General features: G+C 37.0%; 1 protein-coding gene across 3 annotated transcripts; it reads left to right on the plus strand.

The window, feature by feature from the left end:
• The first annotated feature begins 802 nt into the window (after positions 1 to 802).
• tesk1a (testis associated actin remodelling kinase 1a) lies at positions 803 to 17773 on the plus strand. Of its 3 annotated transcripts, none has more exons than XM_073862584.1 (12): positions 803 to 1284; positions 1375 to 1483; positions 1723 to 2249; positions 9490 to 9611; positions 10019 to 10067; positions 10154 to 10300; positions 10412 to 10489; positions 10631 to 10726; positions 10813 to 10896; positions 11700 to 11786; positions 13196 to 13292; positions 14190 to 17773. In XM_073862584.1, exons 3-12 carry the CDS (start codon positions 2073 to 2075, stop codon positions 15227 to 15229), a joined length of 1977 nt encoding a protein of 658 aa, XP_073718685.1. In that variant the 5' UTR covers positions 803 to 1284; positions 1375 to 1483; positions 1723 to 2072; the 3' UTR covers positions 15230 to 17773. The 3 variants fall into 3 exon arrangements, with proteins under 3 accessions (XP_073718685.1, XP_073718682.1, XP_073718680.1); XM_073862581.1 differs by having other exon boundaries at positions 803 to 1183; XM_073862579.1 differs by lacking the exon at positions 1375 to 1483 and having other exon boundaries at positions 803 to 1183.
• Positions 17774 to 18476: the final 703 nt, after the last annotated feature.

Raw genomic sequence — 18476 nt, forward strand, 5'->3', positions numbered from 1 at the left:
GGCAAATTTAATAAAACATTTTTTTTAAATAATGCATCCCGCGAACTTTTAAAGGTAAAGTGTCAAAGTATTTAGGAAGAATGCATAACACAAACAAATAACAGCATCTTAATCACATTTTAACGACAGTAACATATTAAAATGTAATGTTATTATGGCAAAACATTTTCATTCATTTTACGTAGAAATAAAAGTTTGATAAGTCAAAACAAATTAATTCAAGTGAGGCTATTACATTTTGGGTAATTTATAATGTACAATTCACAAATGCACAAATTTCCTGTGCTTTTAATAGTGAAAATACTACGTAAGAATTATTAATTATGCCACTAATTTGTCAATTATTATAAAGTAAAACATTCAGCAAAAAGAACAGAATATTTACTTGACAGCAGAAAGTTTGGAGTAAAACATTGTGAACACAAGGACTAAACTTACATCATGAGTACGTTTTTATATAAGTATCTTACTGTTCCATTTTCTTATAGCTGACTCATAACGATGATATCACCAAAAAAAAACAAAAAAACATTAACCCATGTTTTGAATGTTGCATCGTGATATGAAACGTACAGATGACGTCATAGTTCAGTACACGGCTAGCGCACTGGCTGCTCATTGGATCAAATGCTTGAATGACGCATAATCCGTCCAATGAGAAGCCAAGTAACGGTAACTTATTTTATAAATGGGGATAAATGTTGTTTTTTTTTTTTTTTTTTTTAATACAGCTACGGATTTATTACGAATGTTTAACTTTACTCGCATATTTTCCAAAGGCTGCCTACACTATAAAGCAAACTCAATCAAAATTTAATTATAATCTCCACAACTAGCACACTGCTGTAAGCAAGGTGCTGCCCCCGAGCCATATTTAGTAAAATAATTATGATCTTAAAATGTCTGGACCCTCTGTTTTTGTGGACATGTTGTTTTTCGTCAACGTAAATGTGCTTCGGTAGTACAGAACCACGCTGGCGTGCGTCAGAGCGTTTACTGCGCATGCTCGACGCGCATCGTCCAGCCTTGCCAAGACCAGCCCCTATTCTTCACCAATGAACGGGCAAATTTACAAGCGGCATACGCGTTTAACTATGGCCGAGACGGACGGTGACAGCTTATGAACAATTCGTTGAATGACTAAACGACATAGTTATCGGCTAGACTTAACGTTGGACATAAGGTAAGGCATTTTTTCTTTCTATCTTAATAAAATCAGGTACCGGGGGGCAGCCGTATGGGCCCTGCTGCGTGCACGCTTTCCCGGTGCTACCAGGCGCACACGTAAGGATGCTGAATCATTATATTGCATTTTTGATAACTAGTCAGCTAAGCTTGCAGAAAGTAATGGACGATCTGTCGTTTTAATATTAGGTAAAGGTGAAACACAAATTGCTTTCGGAACAATCCATGACAGCGCTGCTGAATGTCATTTCAGCAACCATCCGCAATGGATCCTCTCTGTAGCCAGGCTTGACAGATGGTGCGGACAACACAACGCATTCTTTCAGCATAAAAATTAAAGCTTACTTCTAGATAAATTAATGTAATATATTAAAGGATGAGTAGCACAAACACAACTGCTGGGTCTACTTATAGCTGGCAATTAAATCTAAAATAAATAGCGGACCCATGTACATGTAAGATCAGTCTATGTCGAAATTAAATGAAGAATACTACGACTTTCAGACTAATGCTATTTCTATTTAAACCCTTTTGCAGGTAGTTTGGTTGTAAAAGCCGCGAGACTGAAGCTCCGGGCAAGAAAGGTCTGCTCCTGGGTCCGGTCAGCAATAACGCGCATCCCATCTGGAGATTTAACGATCGACCCGAATATGAAAGATGGCAAATGCATCACTCAGCAAAGATCCAGAGCGCAATCATCATTTTCTCTCAGTCCTTTCTGGACACCGTTTAATCTGGTAGTTTTATGTGATTTGATACAGATTGCGCAGGAGCAACGTTCAATAGACAATCGTTGATTTAGTAGGGAATCGGGTTTAGTTCATCTCAGTAAAATCATGGATATTTGGACTTGGCTGTGTTAAGATACCTACTTCCTGTCCTTAAGTATGGATCAAGATGATGATCATGAACTCTGCGAGGCCCCTTTGCATGGCCTTTACGGGCCCAACCGGATGCGTCCGTCCTCGTACCGGGCACTGCGGAGCGCCGTGTCCAGTCTGGCGCGCATTGACGATTTCTTCTGTGAAAAAATCGGCTCCGGCTTCTTCTCTGAAGTCTTCAAGGTAACCGTTACAGTTTTGTTTACATTTTATCCACGTTGTTGACTTAATGTTGTGACTGTGCTTTTCCTGGTGGTTGCAACTGTCCTGGCTGGTGGTTACTGCCCTGCTGAAAAAAAACAATAAAACCATTACAAAAAAATTCTATTGGTTTTATTGGGAATTTTATTGGTTCTAATGGAATACGGCTCAAAACACACTACATTGTATTGTTTTTTGTTGGTCTCTAATGGTATGTATTGGTTCTATGTATTGGTTCTAATGGAATATGGCCCAAAACACACTACAGTGTAGTGGTTTTAATGGTAAAAGCTAATGGTTCCTATTGGTATTTTAATGGAAACCATTAGAATTTTCTGTAATGGTTTTATTGTTTTTTTCAGCAGGGTGGTTTGAGGAATTACACTTTAAAACCCACATGCAGTTTTTTGTGAGGAAAGCAATCAGAAGGGTACACGAGTTTGCAAAGACCATCCATATTTACAATTTTAATGATTGTGTAGATAACAAAATAGATCCATCCATCCATTCATCAACTTTTATAATTATTATATTAGTATTATGCATAATTCTTATTATCTCTGTTTCTCAATCATCAAGTATAACACTACAGTGTGTCAAATGTGAGTTCATGTGCAATTTCAGTGTCTGTGATAAATGGTAAGACAGGTTGCTTCAACTAGACTTCATAATCAGATTACCAACCTGTCTCAATCTGTCTGCCTCATCACAGAGGGGTATTTGTGTTTAATGGCCCATGTCTCTTTTGACCATCTGAAGTCATTAGTCAAATAAAAAGTCTATTTATTCATTTAAAAGTGTTTGCCTCTGCACTTGGTGAAATATGTGGTTGCTTTTAATGCCCAACTTACATTTTAACATTGCCAGCAGTTGGCTTCTCTGCTTGTTAGGAAAGAACAGAATGAAATATTGGTTTGGTTTCTTTGTACAGCATGGTCTTAATGTAAGTGATCTCGATGACATCACAGTGTGATCATATTCCTTGACTCCACATTGCATCCACCATGGTGCAACATATACTGTCATGAACTTTAATACTTTCCATATTTAATAATTTACGCAAATCCCAAATTTTCCCTTTCAGACTTCTTTTTAAACCTTGGCACATTGGGACTTTAAGATCACATTGTATTCATCATTCCTCTGATCCATTTCTGTTATTTGTGGCTGTCATGTTTAACATTCGTCCTTTGTGTTTATTCCCTTTAGTATTACAGATTTATTACATGAACATATGGCACATTTTAAGTTATTTAGAGTAAACTAATGAGGTCTGAAAATATATGAGGCTGACAAGACTCGTGACTTTTATTGGCCTTCTCAAATCATAAATAAAACAGGTGTTGTTATGATAAGTTGCACAGAATTCTGAACGTCTTGTAATAACTTTACCCAAAGAGAGTGTCTTCTAGAACAATCTGAATGTATAACCCTGTAAGTCCGGCATGCATATTGTTCTAGGCGCAGTACCAAAAGGCCACTTACTGAGAAAAGCTGCATAGATTTCAAATCAGTTCAATCAAAGTATAGCACTATGCAGTACTGATGTTTCGCATTTTAGTGTTTAGTGAATGTAATTTGTGTAAGTTTTTGAAAATATTTTGTTAACAGTTCTTTTATAGTATGTACATACATATAGACACAATTTAAACATATACAAGTGATGATTTATCACTATAACCCTGTCATAAACAAATTACACCTGATCGAAAAGGCTTTTCATTAATGAGACACTATATGTTATGTTTATTATTAAACATATGCTTGTGTTTCAGCTGTTGGAACTATGCAAAGTCATTCTGATATATAAATTAGTGGGTAATGTTGTGGTACCTGCTGATAAATGTTGTAACCCATGTGATGTACTGTCTGTGATGTCACTGTTACGACCTCCTGGTCTAGATTCCAGCAGGTTAGGTGGGATGATGGGAAATCCAGAAAGCCTATTAGTACCTAATGGCTATTAATACTCTATACACTGTACTGGATCTCTCTTTCACTCCTTCATACTCAAAACCACTGTCAGACAGATGATCGTATTTCATTTAAACTTTCAGGCACCTATACAACTATTTTCTAATTCCAACATCTGCTTTCAAGCTCTGCTCCTCTGTGCTCAACTAGCCTTAAATTTAATGTCAAATTGATGTAATGCATGTTTCACAGTAAATCTGTCAAGTGGGGACAGAAAAAAACAGCATTTAGTAGTCTTTGGCAGCTGTACATAGATTTTATGTGGAATAAGTGCAGGTCATCCACATGACTGTGCTAAGCAAGCAGCTGTGGAGGTTTTTAGAAACTCTGCTACAGTGATGTGTCTTTAAAGGAGAACTTGATTTTGATTCCACTTTTTTAACTTCAGTTAGTGTGTAACGTTGCTGTTTGAGCATAAACAACATCTGTAGTGTTATATTCACCAATCTGCAAAGTTACAATGCTCAAAGTTTAATGCAATGTTGCCTACAACGCAACCTCTTCCTAGGTTAGTGACATGATCACACTGCCAAAATTTGACATAAACCCTGTCCCTGGAAGCATGCAGCAAAGGAGTCGAGGGCTCGAGGCCTTGTTGGACTGCATTTTATGTTGTAGTAAGGTTATAAGATTTTATGTTAGCCTGTTAGATACATGCTAAGTCATACTTACCTGGCTGGCACATACCTACAAACACATGCAAACTTCTTTTTAACCCCACCAGCGAACTTTTAATGTTGGCATTTGTGTGATCAGTGTAAATTATTTTTTATTAGCGCTTTCATGTAGTGTTTACTCACATGCTCCTATAGACAGTTTCAGCAGTAACAACATAAACAAGCGGCTGTCGCGGTCCGCAGTAACTTCCGGTAAACTCCGCTAATAATAAATAACAACAAAGTACTTTAAACGTAGTTTATTTATATAAAAAGCAAAACAACAACACATAGATTACCTAGGAAACCTAAACATTTGTTATTTTTGACGAGGCATTTGTTCAAGAGATCAGTTTAGCAAGTTAGACCATTAAAAAAACGAAACGGGAAGTAAGGTTCGGATCCAGACGTGTATCACGTGCGTCCGATGAAACCGTCTATAGTCACAGGCTGTAGTAAAGACACTGTATTAAAGCCATGGTTTGTTTTTGTAATAGGCTTATTGTTCTGGCGACAGATAAGACAAAACTAACAGTGCTATACAATCAGTAGCGCTCACTGTAGATCCCCAGTCTGTAATCAAATAATACTTACAAATAACAGCGTACCTTAAAGTATATAAAAAAAACACACCATTCCTAAACATCGTGCAAGATCCTTGCTTGCACAGGTTCTGATCGATCCTCTTCACTAATATTTCCTGGGTCTCATTTGGGATCAAATTGATAAGGAAATATTGACTCTACTGTTTACAATACACCGGCAGATGCAACTAGCCATTGTGTAAGAAGTGTGGCATGTCTGGACAACGTGCGGCAAATCGCAACACACTGGGACAGCTAACCAATTTGAGCATATTGCGTATATTTCTGAGGGAGGGGCTTCTTAGAACTTCAACAGTGTTTAGAATCAGTGTTGCCAGACATATGATAATTATCGTATTTGTACCATAAGTTTGACCTCTGTACGATGTACGATCAATAATGGAAAAATCCCATAATGTACGATCATTTCCATTTTGTGACACTTTAAATGGTCATTGCAATCATAGGGCTTCTATATTAATTGATATAGGGGTGGTTTCCCAGACAGGGATTAGACTAGTCCTAGACTACAATAAATGTAAGAGCTGTCCAAACTCAAAACAACTTGCACTGACATATCTTAAAATACATCAGTGCCCTTTTTTTATCAGAGTGCACACAAGTAATGTTTTTAGTAAAGCATGTTTGTTCAAACTAGTTATATTTCCTAATTAAACTAAGGCCTAGTCCTGGCTTAAGCTAATACCTGTCCGGGAAACCACCCCATAGCTGTGGATCCTACGTCTACCGTCATAATTGTGAGGAGAACACTAATGCGTGTAACGCATGTCTTCTATCTCTAGGTTTTGGCTAAATGGGATACAGCTAAGGCCTAAATCCCGTGAAATGTTGGATTTAGGGTTAGGTTTCGGGGTATAGGATAAAAACAGCACTCATTCGGCAGATTTCACATGATTTGGACGGTTGCTCTTTCCCTTCTAGCCACTTACTCAATCTCTTCTCACGTTATGTCTTCTCTGACAGTTATTTATCCACTGCACTGGGTAAATAAAATTCTGCAATCACCTGACAACTACTTTTTTTATCAGGGTTTGAACTAAAATCTGCAGGACGTCAGCCTACCCCTGGTCTAGATAAATGGCTGTATTCTGCACATTTGAGTTGTGTACGATAATCTTCTTCCAAATACCATAATTTTAAAGGAACAGTATGTAGGATTGTGGCCAAAACTGGTACTGCAATCACAAAACTTGTGGCTAAACTGGTACTGCAATCACACAACTGGTGGCCAATACACAACATGACAACATAAACATCAGTTGGGGGCTGCAACTCCACTTTTTAAATAACAATATCCTGGCCAGACCACTGTTGTCAGTGATATAAGTATTTGAAATGAAAATTATTTCTTAATGTCTAGTGACATATCAGGGCCATTTTATAATTAATTTATATAAATGTATTACATACTGTTCCTTTAAGCTTCTGGTACTTTCCTTGGAGATTTTCAATCTGGCAACACTGATGAGAATGGAAATAGCGGTGTAGAATAAATGAAGAGTTTGGTTCCAAAACGCAATAAATCCATTTTGACAAATTTCTGTAAAAACCTGTTTTCTATACCAAGAAAGTGACAAGATGAAAACACTTTTTTCTTTTACAAACTTTCACATAGGATCTTTAGGTTATAAAAACATAAAAAATTCAAATCTATAACTTGATTTTCAAAGATTTATTATAAAAACGAATTATTTTTCCACAAAATGCTATAAATCTATTCAATCAATGTACAAATGTGCATTCATCTTTGCCATGATATATTCATTTAGTTGAACAGTGGTATACACTGATTAAAAAAATAAACATTAATGGCATAAATCAAAACACTTACTTTGTTATATTAATGACACTGTCCTTGCTGTGGTATACTTGACGCAGTCGCTTAACATTTTTCAAAGCGATCCGCTGTAAAATGTTTTGGTCCTGCTCGATTTTTGTTGACTTTGAGTAAAATAATGGAAAGTTTTTCATAAGATCCCCTGAATCACATAAACTTCACAGATGCTGTCGGGAGAACAAGCACCCGTCTCTCCTGAGTGCCTCTCGCATTGGATGTTGATGACTTACAATTTTTCCCGTCACAGAAAACAACCACAGGTTTATCAATGCCATTAAAGTATTATTTTACTTTTGTTTGTTTGTTGATCACAATGTACAAAGTAGATGTACAAACTAAGATTCTGTGTACTCAACGCGCCGCCATTGTTTGTTTACATTGCATGGAATGGTGCGCTGTAACATGTGGAGTGGATTTATGGCGTTCTGTAGAAAAGGAGGAGTGGCGTATATCGCGTTTTGTGGGAAAAAAAGGGAGAAAATATGACAGAATAACACTGCGGATATTGGATTTTGCGTAAAATTAAGAATTTACTTTTAAATACTGACCTGATATAATACTGATTTTGGCAGTAACTCTTTTTTTTAAATGGCGTTTATCGTGTTTTGGAACCAAACTCTTCAAATGTAAAATATATGAAAAATAATGATTTTTTTCATAACGAAGCATGAACACATACAGTGCACCCCATAAACGCCATCAAACCTTAAAAAATGCCGATTTACCTAAAAAGCTGATTTGTAATCAGTGTCTTATAAGTAAATTTTTATAGGTTTCTAGATCAAACATCTTAGAACAAGATCCGTAAAACAAGAAAATTAACCCAAAACAACAAGTAACCAGATAGCAAAATGTTATGCATATACAGATGAAATATTTCATATACAGGTCCACTGCTCTGTGAGGGTTATTGGCCAGTTGATTGAAGTTCTATCAATGTTCTACATTTGTTTATGTGCCTAATGCCTTATAAAGTGAAAGACAAGATTTGTCAAAAACGTAGAAATGATTTAATACACATTTTACTGTAGCTTGAATGTCATATACTCTAATTAGGATTGGATAAAACCATCTGCCAGACGCATTAAAGTAAATGACTTGAATACTGTAGTCTAATAGGCTTAGAAGCATCAGTAAAATGGCTGAAAATGAAAAAATCTGCAGTTTTTCACAGCATGAGCAATCCTTTCCTAGCAAGTGTTCATAACATTTGTTGCATTATAGCGGCAATTTTTTCAGCTATTACTGTAAAAGAATATCAAATAATCTGCTCATTTTCTGCCATGTGACGTTCATATTATGAGAAATGTGTGAGTGATAACATGTTATTGAGTCTTGATAAAAAATAATGAGCAACATTTTTATTAGTGGTTTTCACTATAAGCACATACTGTCCGAAAAAAGCTGTCACTGAGACAATACCCTTTGTAAAAGTTCCTAATATTTACAATTTAGCTCATATTTGATGCTAATATGTACCTCTGAGGTACTAATATGGATTCTTTGGTACAGTACCAATATGTACCTCTTCCGCCATCTTAGAACAGGGGTCTTGTCATAGGAAGTAGCTACAGTAGGTAAAAGCTGCTATCTCCGCCTGTACTTCGAATTCGTGGACGATGCCGGACTTTTGTGCTGCGTATGGATGTTAGGCCTAGCACTATGCATTATAGTTATAGTTTATTTTTTTCTGGACTCAATGCTAAATTACATGTTTGACTGTTGAAGCGAACCAAAAGAAAAGCAAGAAAATCGCATTCATGACGATTTATGATGATTTTATTTCCGTTACACCATTGCCTATAATGACACTGATGCGGGGTTCCCCTGTTTCAAGATGGCGGCTCTATTTGACGCATTCAGTCCAATGAACTACGGTAGCCAAGGCGACATCTAGTGTAAATATCTATGTGAACTCTAGAGGTGCAAAGGTGTACTTTTTGAAAGGGTACAGCTTAAAAATAAATATTAGACAGTGCACTTAAGAATAGTTTGGAAAGTCCCCTAAAACAGGCTTATTCAATAGTATAAATAATCACATCTCAATAAAATATGATATTAGTTTTACCAGCTTGATGCATTATTTTTTTACTGCATGTATTATTCATGGAGTTTTGTCAGTGATGTAATTGTGTTTGTGTGTTGTGCAGGTGCAGCACAGGATCACAGGCCAGGTGATGGCTCTGAAGATGAACACACTGGCCAGTAATAAAGCTAACATGCTGAGAGAAGTGCAGCTCATGAACCGTCTTTGCCACCCCAACATCCTCAGGTAGAACACAAACCATCGAAATTAATTTATATCATTTCTTATAAAACACCAAAATACAAGCAAAAATGTATACTCATATTTCCAGAACTATTCATATTGTGTTATGCTTTGTGCTTCATTTGCCCTCACGTAAGCCTCAGACTTTTGCTTCTTCAGACTGCCCACAGTCAGCTGATGTTTAATGTACACAAAAGCTCAATTTAATAAGGACTTGTCTTTACCCTATGATTAATAAACCTGTTATTTTATGTACCAAGTCCCTGCATACTTCCCACTGTTTAGCATGTGTTTCCAGTACAACCAACTAATTTCAAAGATTGCCCTGCCATCTTTATATTTCTCAGTCTATTATTGAGATATTATTTTTGCTGCAAATTCTCCTAATTCTCTCTGTATCTTTTTATTAGGTTTTTAGGGGTGTGTGTTCATGAAGGACAGCTTCATGCTCTCACTGAGGTAGGAGATCAAAGAGAAATGCAGACTACATATGTAAATGTGCTCTTTGCTATATTGTGGTAGTAACTTTAGTGTTATGGTTACAGTATATTAATGGAGGAAACCTGGAGCAGCTGCTGGACAGTGATATATATCTGTCATGGAGCGTGAGGATCGGTCTATCTCTGGACATTGCTAGAGGATTGCAGTATCTACACAGCAAGGGTATTTTCCACCGTGATCTCACGTCCAAGGTACACACACTAACACAGTTACTAATAAGTTTGTGCTCAACTATGTATGTTTATTTCAAGCTGTTTAAGGGGGTTGAAACTGTATTAAAATTACTCATCACCCTTTTGCAGAATTGTCTGGTGCGTTGTGAAAATGGTGCTTTCACAGCTGTTGTTGGGGACTTTGGACTGGCAGAGAAAATCCCAGATTACATGTTAGTTATATATTTTCTTTTACACCGAAATAACACAGGGTTTTATGGCACATATTTTATGATATTTCTGGCTGTTATTTAAAATAGATAAAAAAAAGATTAAATGTGGAGATTTGAAATAATTGTCTTGCTTGTATACATTGATGGTGTTGAAAAGCAACCTTTGGCTATTGTGGGCTCCCCCTACTGGATGGCTCCAGAAATGCTGAGAGGAGAACTGTACGATGAGAAGGTATTCTGTCATTGAATAGGCTACTAATTCTCAATCTTCAAGTGTTTTATGCTTTTGGTGTTACAATGAGCATTTTTGTACCATAGGTGGATGTCTTTTCATATGGAATAATTCTTTGTGAGATTATTGCCCGAATTGAGGCCGACCCAGATATCCTCCCTCGAACAGAGGTACAGTACTTAATACAAGTGCACACCACCACATCAGTAAATAAAACACAAAATACACCAATTACTTAAAGTCACAATATAATTTAAATTAAAAACTTAGTTTTTTTTCCAAATGACTGTAAGCTTTATCTTTTAAAAAATTCATAATCTTGAAAAATGCAAATCTCCTCCCCTTTTTGAAACAATCTGTCTTTACTTTCGGTCACGGGGTATTGCGGGTGGGGTCGTGGCATGAAAAAATAGCAGTGATTAGCAAACAGCAACATGACCCAACTTCAAACAATCCAATCAATTCTCCAGTCAAAGTCCAGCCCTACCTATTTCAGAAGCATTTTCAAAAGGACTTAGACTAAAAAAGCTTTTCTTTTTTTTAAAATTACCTAAAAATCTACATTTGGCTACACCCAGCCTTAAACCTAACACGCCAATATGTTTTGTTTTTGATATTGGTATGATTATTTAAATATATTTAATGTGTAATATAATTTAATTGTTAAGAATAATTTTAAATTGTATTGTTTTACACATATTGTGAATGTTTAAAGTATATAATCTACATCTAACCTTAGAATCTGACACAAATCAAATTTTTAGAGCGCTACCTCCCTCTGCTGGTAAAGCAACATATTGTATATTCTCAAACAAATAGGTTCGTAGTTAAATAAAGATATCTACACATGTGTATTTTTGCAGAGCACTTTCATCATAGAATTGCATATTTGTATTTTAAAACAATAATTTTCTTAAGTGCTTGATCAGTGCAGATCATGTGAAATATCATTATGGAATCTGTATGTCTGTAGGATTTTGGATTGGATATTGACACATTTGAGCACATGGTGGGAGACTGTCCACCTTCGTTTCTTCGATTGGCTGTCAACTGCTGCAATGTAAGTCACATATGCAAATATAAACTCATGCTGTATATTCAGAAACACAATCTATATTATATAGGGACTAGGCATGGGCTGGAATGAGATTTTGATGGTATGATAATGGTATGTGACAGTATCTGTGCATACAAACAACTTTTCAACTGGACACAATACATTTTATTTTTGAGCAACATACAAAATGTATGCCAAAAATAAAGCATTTAATATTCTTTTAAAAATAGTTTTTGTTTGTTTTTGTAATATATATTAAATGTAAACATCAAATCAATTACATGACTTAATGATTTAATTAATTTTGTGTGAATACAGCTCATACCTTGGAAACAGTATCACATAAATTATTTGTGGTTTTGAAACCTTGACTCTTTAAAATCTCGGTATACCTTAAAGGATTAGTAAATTTTCTTAAAAAAGAAAATCCAGATAATTTACTCACGACCATGTCATCCAAAATGTTGATGTCTTTCTTTGTTCAGTCGAGAAGAAATTGTTTTTTGAGGAAAACATTCCAGGATTTTTCTAATTTTAATGGACTTTAATGGACCCCAAAACGTAACAATTTTAATGCAGTTTAAAATTGCAGTTTCAAAGGACTCCAAATGATCCCAAACGAAGCACAAGGGTCCTATCCAGCAAAACGACTGTCATTTTTGGCAAGAAAAATAAAAATATGCACTTTTAAACCACAACTTCCTCCGGTCGTGTCACACACCAGCGCGACCTCACGTAATTGTGTAATAACGCCGAAAGGTCATGTGTTATATATATGAAACTCACATTTGCTAACCATTTTACACAACAAACTGACACAAGGACAATAATTAGTATCATTCGACATACAACAACGTCGGAACTGGCCTCTTTCTCCACACTTGTAAACACTGGGGCATAGTTTCGCATACGTAATCCGTGACCTCTTGACGTGATGACATATTACGTGAGGTCGCGCTGGCGTGTCACAAGACCGGAGGTTGTGGTTTAAAGTGCATATTTTTTTATTTTTCTTGCCAAAAATGATAATCGTTTCGCTAGATAAGACCCTTATGCCTCATTTGGGATTGTTTAGAGTCCTTTGAAACTGCAATTTTAAACTGGATTAAAACTGTTAAGTGTTGGGGTCCATAAAAGTCCATTCAAATGAGAAAAATCCTGGAATGTTTTCCTCAAAAAACATAATTTCTTCTCGACTGAACAAAGAAGTACATCAACATTTTGGATGACATGGTGGTGAGTAAATTATCTGGATTTTTTTTAAGAAAATGGACTAATCCTTTAAGACCGGTTACCGGCTCATGCCTAATAGAGATTATATGTGAAAATGCTTATATACACACAGGCCAGGTTTGATATTTAATGTAGGATATTGATAATGGTCAAATCTTGTTTTTCTCTTACTGTGGTAGATGTGTGCAGACAGTCGTCCTGCCTTCTCCGAATTAGTAGTGACCCTTGAGAGCATACAGAGAGAGAGAGAGAAGAGTGAAGCTCCTGTTATATTAGGTAAGTTTATCACAAATTACAGATTTGTCACTCATATCTGCCATTGGTCGCAGAGCAGATAATCCCAACACAAAGTCATGGCACTGGTTGAGCCAACGGATCTTTAAACAAATGTCAGTTGTACTCTATTTATAATAATATTAATACATCATTTTATTTATTATATGTAATCTACACGGTACAATAGGCTGTGCTGTATTGTGAAATAAGTTAGACACAACACAAAGCAGGCACTTATTCGTGTGACTTATTCACGATACAGAAATAGCTTTGAGAACCTTATTGCTTTTATATAACAGTTACTACACAATACTAATATTAAAGGTGCAGTGTGTAAATTTTAGCGACATCTAGTGGTGAGGTTGCGAATTGCAACCAACGGCTCAGTCCACTGCTCACCCCTCACTTCTGAAACCCATAGAGAAGCTACGGTAGCTGCCACCGGACAATCACGTCATTGTCTGAGACATTTTCCCACAATTTGTCCGTTAAAGGCTTCTGTAGAAACATGGTGGCACAAAATGGCGACTTCCATGTAAGGTGACCCTCTTTTTTTGTAAATAAAAACCTCTCATTCTAAGGTAATAAACACATAACGGTTCATTATGAAAGGTCTTTATACACCCCTGATAATATAGTTTTATATATTATTTTGTATTTCTGTCAAGAGATCCTTCTAAAAATTACACACTGCACCTTTAAAGCAACAGAATTTTTCGCATGTTTACATTTGCTACACATTTATATACAGAATGATTGGATGCTGTGTTTGATCATAATTAAGGCTAGGAACAAACTTTTCTTTAAATACAAGTGCATAACATGTTTAAAGGTTTTTATATTTTTAAGATTTTTTAGCTTCACCAGTTCTTAAACAAGTTGTTGTGATTTCCTCAGAACCTGTTGCCATTGACGAAAGTCCCTACAGGAGGAGAAGTTCGCTATGCCATCCGGTTAACCAGCGTCTGTCGCGCAGTCAGTCAGATGTATTGCCTCCTGCCACATCGCCGTGTTTGGGTACACCTGCACGGGTCAACCCTTTCTCTCTTCGCCAAGATCTCAACGGTGGTCGCATCAAGCTGTTCGACACCCCTAGCAAATCCGTCATCTCTCTGACTTTTACCCTACCACCACCTCCAGACCCCTGCACATCCCCAGCTCTTAACTGCAGCTCGGGATTCCGCGGACCGCCTCGAAGGTGCCGGTCCCTACCGTGCACTCCCGATCTGGGTAGACAGCTTCCATTCCAAGATCAAGAGGGGAAGGAAACAGAGCAGAGCAATGAAGAACTACTTGAAAATGAAATGAATAAGAAAGAGTTGGAGCTATTGAAGGATGAGGTGGATGACTCAGACCTGGTGCTGGACTTAGAGATGGTGTCTTTAGAGCGGGTAGATGAGGAAGAGGATGAAGATGTTGAGAAGGACGGATTGTGCCACACAGAACCAATGGACTGTAGCAGCTCCCCCGACACCATGCCAGGAAAGCGGTTTATATGCGGTTCTTATTCATCCTCCTCCTCCTCCTCCTTAAATCCCAATGGCTGGCCTGCGCCGATCTCTAATGGGCCACCATTATTACCCTCCCTTCCCCGTTTTGACAATAACAATAGACTTCTGAGACCTGGGCGGCCATTAGCATGGGCTAGACTAAACGGTTACCGCGGCCCTGCCCCAGCATCATTACCGCCTACCGCCGAACAAGATGATGTCATGTCTTGTCCGGCCTGCTGCCTGGCTGGGTTCAGTTTCCCTTCCTTGTGCCTGCGCATAGCCCCTTCTCGTCGTGGACCTCCAAGACGACCATACAGGAACTTGAATGGAGGGGAGACGCCCGCAACCACAGCAAAGGGACTGCTCTGTCGGGGAGCGAAGGGCCTGGCCCCACCCACAGCAACCTGTGAGCCAGGGTTACCCCTTCCAGAGGCCCAGACCTAATGGAGTCAGGCCAAAGTATTTATGGCACATTTACTAAAAGAAGGCTGTGAATCACAAGCACTAGTTTTGCTGTATGTGGTTGAAACAGTGAAGTAAATATATGTACTGTATCATATGTGAGAACATATAGAATTGAATGATAAGATAAAAGGCATGCTGATCTTGGTGTTGGTCAGTTACACCTTTATCCAAACTCACAGTTAATATTATTATACAACAATGGGTGCTTTTTGACGTGTACTATTTTAGCTCCGTTAGTGTTGGATTGAATCAAAGCCACTGTGTTTAAACGAAAACTGTGTTTGGAAAGACAAAATAGTGGCTTGTAAAGTATTTTAAACATGTCTTATTTATTTATTTATTTATTTATTAGATAATCATTCCTCATTAAGATTGAGTGTTTTTATGAGAGCGTACAAATATACGTGACACTGTGTGACGTTCGTTGATACTTCTTTGTGATACATATGTATGTTTAGATGCAACGTACGCAATACAATATATGGTGAATCTGTACACTGTTCTATTTATTAGACTTTTATAAATGAAAAACATTTTGAGCATTACACAAATTAAGACACTTAGGGGGTTTTGGCTAGAAGGAATACAACAAATAGCGATATCTTGTGAGATGATGAGTTTGGGTATAGGATTAAGGGGGGACGCACACAGGATGCGCAGCTCAGTGCCGCACACCGCCGCACCGTTCTTAAAAACTCAAACACATTGCTTTCTATGAGTATATGCAAACCGCCCAGCTACGACTCACGGTGCATTCACATGGGGCGTAAGCGTTAACGCTTCACATTCACTTTTAATGGGTGACGTCATGCTATGCCGAATTGAATTGTGGATCCGTCAGCGCCGCGTCAGTGCCGTTGCTCGCGGCAGAAGTTGAACATTTCTCAACTTTTCAAGCGGCAACGCGTGCGTCAGCCAATCATATCACCTTATGCAAATAACCTAGGCAGAGCCAGCCAATTACGTATATGGATGCTCCGGCCACTGTGATTGGTTGTTGGCCACGCTTCAGACAAGCCTTACGTTAACGCTTACACCCCGTGTGAATGTGCCGTCAGGAAGTTGCTCAAATCCCTGTCACGCCACTCACATAGTTTAACATTAAATAACATCATATTTGTCCCAAATCATTAACATTGGCTGCTAACGTATATTTAGCATTTTGAAGTAGACGCTATCTGACGAAGCTTGCACTATTTAATGTGCACTTCCGGTTTACGATACCTCCGAGTTGTCCTAGACGCGACGCTGAGCTGCGCAGCCGGTGTGCGACCCCCTTTAAAACAGCACACATTCAGCAAGACTGCATGAGTTTTTGGCGTTTGCTGTATCCCTTCTAGCCATAACCACTTAGATTGGTGCTTATAGAGTGCGTCTGTTTATTTTTTATATCTCCCCCTAGTGGTATGGAGGATTTATTCTTGCTAGACTAATGCTGCTCTTAATGAATTTGACTTTTACCTTTGATCCAAAACAAGATCCGCTTTTTGTGATGTTCAAGGTATGAATCGTAAGTAGAAAAGCTGTTCTTAGACCTGCACAAAACAGCATCTTTAACATGGTGTTTATATCCACGTAAACCCATTTGAACTCATGATTTTGTAATTGAATTTCACAGGAATCTAGATGCAGTGAGTGCAACTTTCTCGTATAATTCGGTCTAAAATAAATAAATAAACTGTTGAGGTCTTGAATGAGTTTGTGGTTACATTTAAATCCAGAAACTCACACAGATTGTAATGTTGTGTGTCTTCTGGTCTGTTTACAATCTGTCAGTCAGGCACGATTACTGAAGTGTATATAACATCTCTGAAATACATCCATGCTGAATTTTCTCATCCTTGTACACCTGCTTATGAGTTAGGCAAAGGAAGTATCTGCATGGCGAGTACTGCACTACACAAGCGATCTGTACATAGCAATGCATGACGATAGACAAAAAGGTGTCCAACTTGTTATAACTTAGCTTCAGGCTGCTATCAGAGGTGAAGATAAAGTCTCAAGACAAATTTGAAGTGAGATTAGATATGGATGTAATAAGAAGTGCTCTTGGTTTATCTAATTGATCAATTTATTGATTTCATAACTTGGTGAAGAATGTTTTAATTTACAAATTGCTTTGTTACAATTGTTAAAAGTTATATTTGGATACTAATATGTCCAGTGTGGAACTGAGGGTGTTAAACTGAATTTTTTCATTTTCTTTCTAGAAATTTGATAATGCTAACTCATTTTTGGTTTACCGAAGAAAAAATCTAATGAAAGCAATTTGATAATGTGGACTTGTATAACTTGCCTCCTTCAGTAAGTAATGAAGTGATGTTAACAGATTGGGCATGGATGCATCTGTAAAGTCACATTACTGTATGTATTTTTTTCTAAGAGAGAACATGTGTCTCTCGAAACGCAAAGCACTTATCACTATTATTATTGTCATTAGTTCTGGAACAACAGCTTTAATAAATGTCAATGATTCATGTTATTTATGAAAATGTCAAATTAAAAAGACAATGTAAAACGCTGTCACTGTTTCATTTAAATTGATTTAAAAATAGCAAACTCATTGTGATCAGAATAAACAAAGTAATTTGTTTAATAAATATAACAGGATCAAACAGCCAAAGTCAGTAAACAATAAAATGGGGTGTAAAGAGTAAGACGAAAAGAAAATCTGAAAGACTTTGAAATCCGCACTTGCTTGTTTTAAATAATTGTGATCCCCAAAGAGATACAACATACAAAGGTGAAAAGGAATGGGATGCTTAAATCGAGGAAATTCTCAAAAAGGTTTCAATAAAGTCTAAAAGTAAGAAAATGCTGAAAAATATTTCAAGAAAGTTTGTACAGGTACAACATTGTTGTACAAGCATGCTTAAAACAGTATTCAAACAATAAGCAAAGATTAGATAATTTTAATAAACCAATATTACCTTCCTTTATGTGAAAGTAGTCAGACTTAATATTTAGCTTTGTTAGGGAAATATTTAGGCTTAAGTTTCTCTTACTAGGAGCCAGTTTGTTTAAGTGATTTCAAATATCAACATTGGCTTTCAGAGATCATGCACCCCACCTTTAAATCAACCAGTTGTGTAATTGATTTGATGTTTACATTTAATATATATTACACAAACAAAAAAATTAAGATATTAACATTTAAAAATTATATGGCTTTATTTTTTACCTGGCATACATGTTGCCTAAAAATAACACATTTCAGTATAATCGT

This window comes from Misgurnus anguillicaudatus, chromosome 3 (genome assembly GCF_027580225.2).
Source record: "Misgurnus anguillicaudatus chromosome 3, ASM2758022v2, whole genome shotgun sequence".
NCBI lineage: Eukaryota > Metazoa > Chordata > Actinopteri > Cypriniformes > Cobitidae > Misgurnus > Misgurnus anguillicaudatus.

Excerpts from the sequence above, each read along its gene's own strand:
- tesk1a (XM_073862584.1), top strand. The coding sequence starts at position 2,073 with ATGGATCAAGATGATGATCATGAACTCTGCGAGGCCCCTTTGCATGGC. Across the intron at positions 10,727-10,812 it reads GAGAACTGTACGATGAGAAG|GTGGATGTCTTTTCATATGG; the intron begins GTATTCTGTCAT and ends TTTGTACCATAG. Across the intron at positions 10,897-11,699 it reads ATATCCTCCCTCGAACAGAG|GATTTTGGATTGGATATTGA; the intron begins GTACAGTACTTA and ends GTATGTCTGTAG.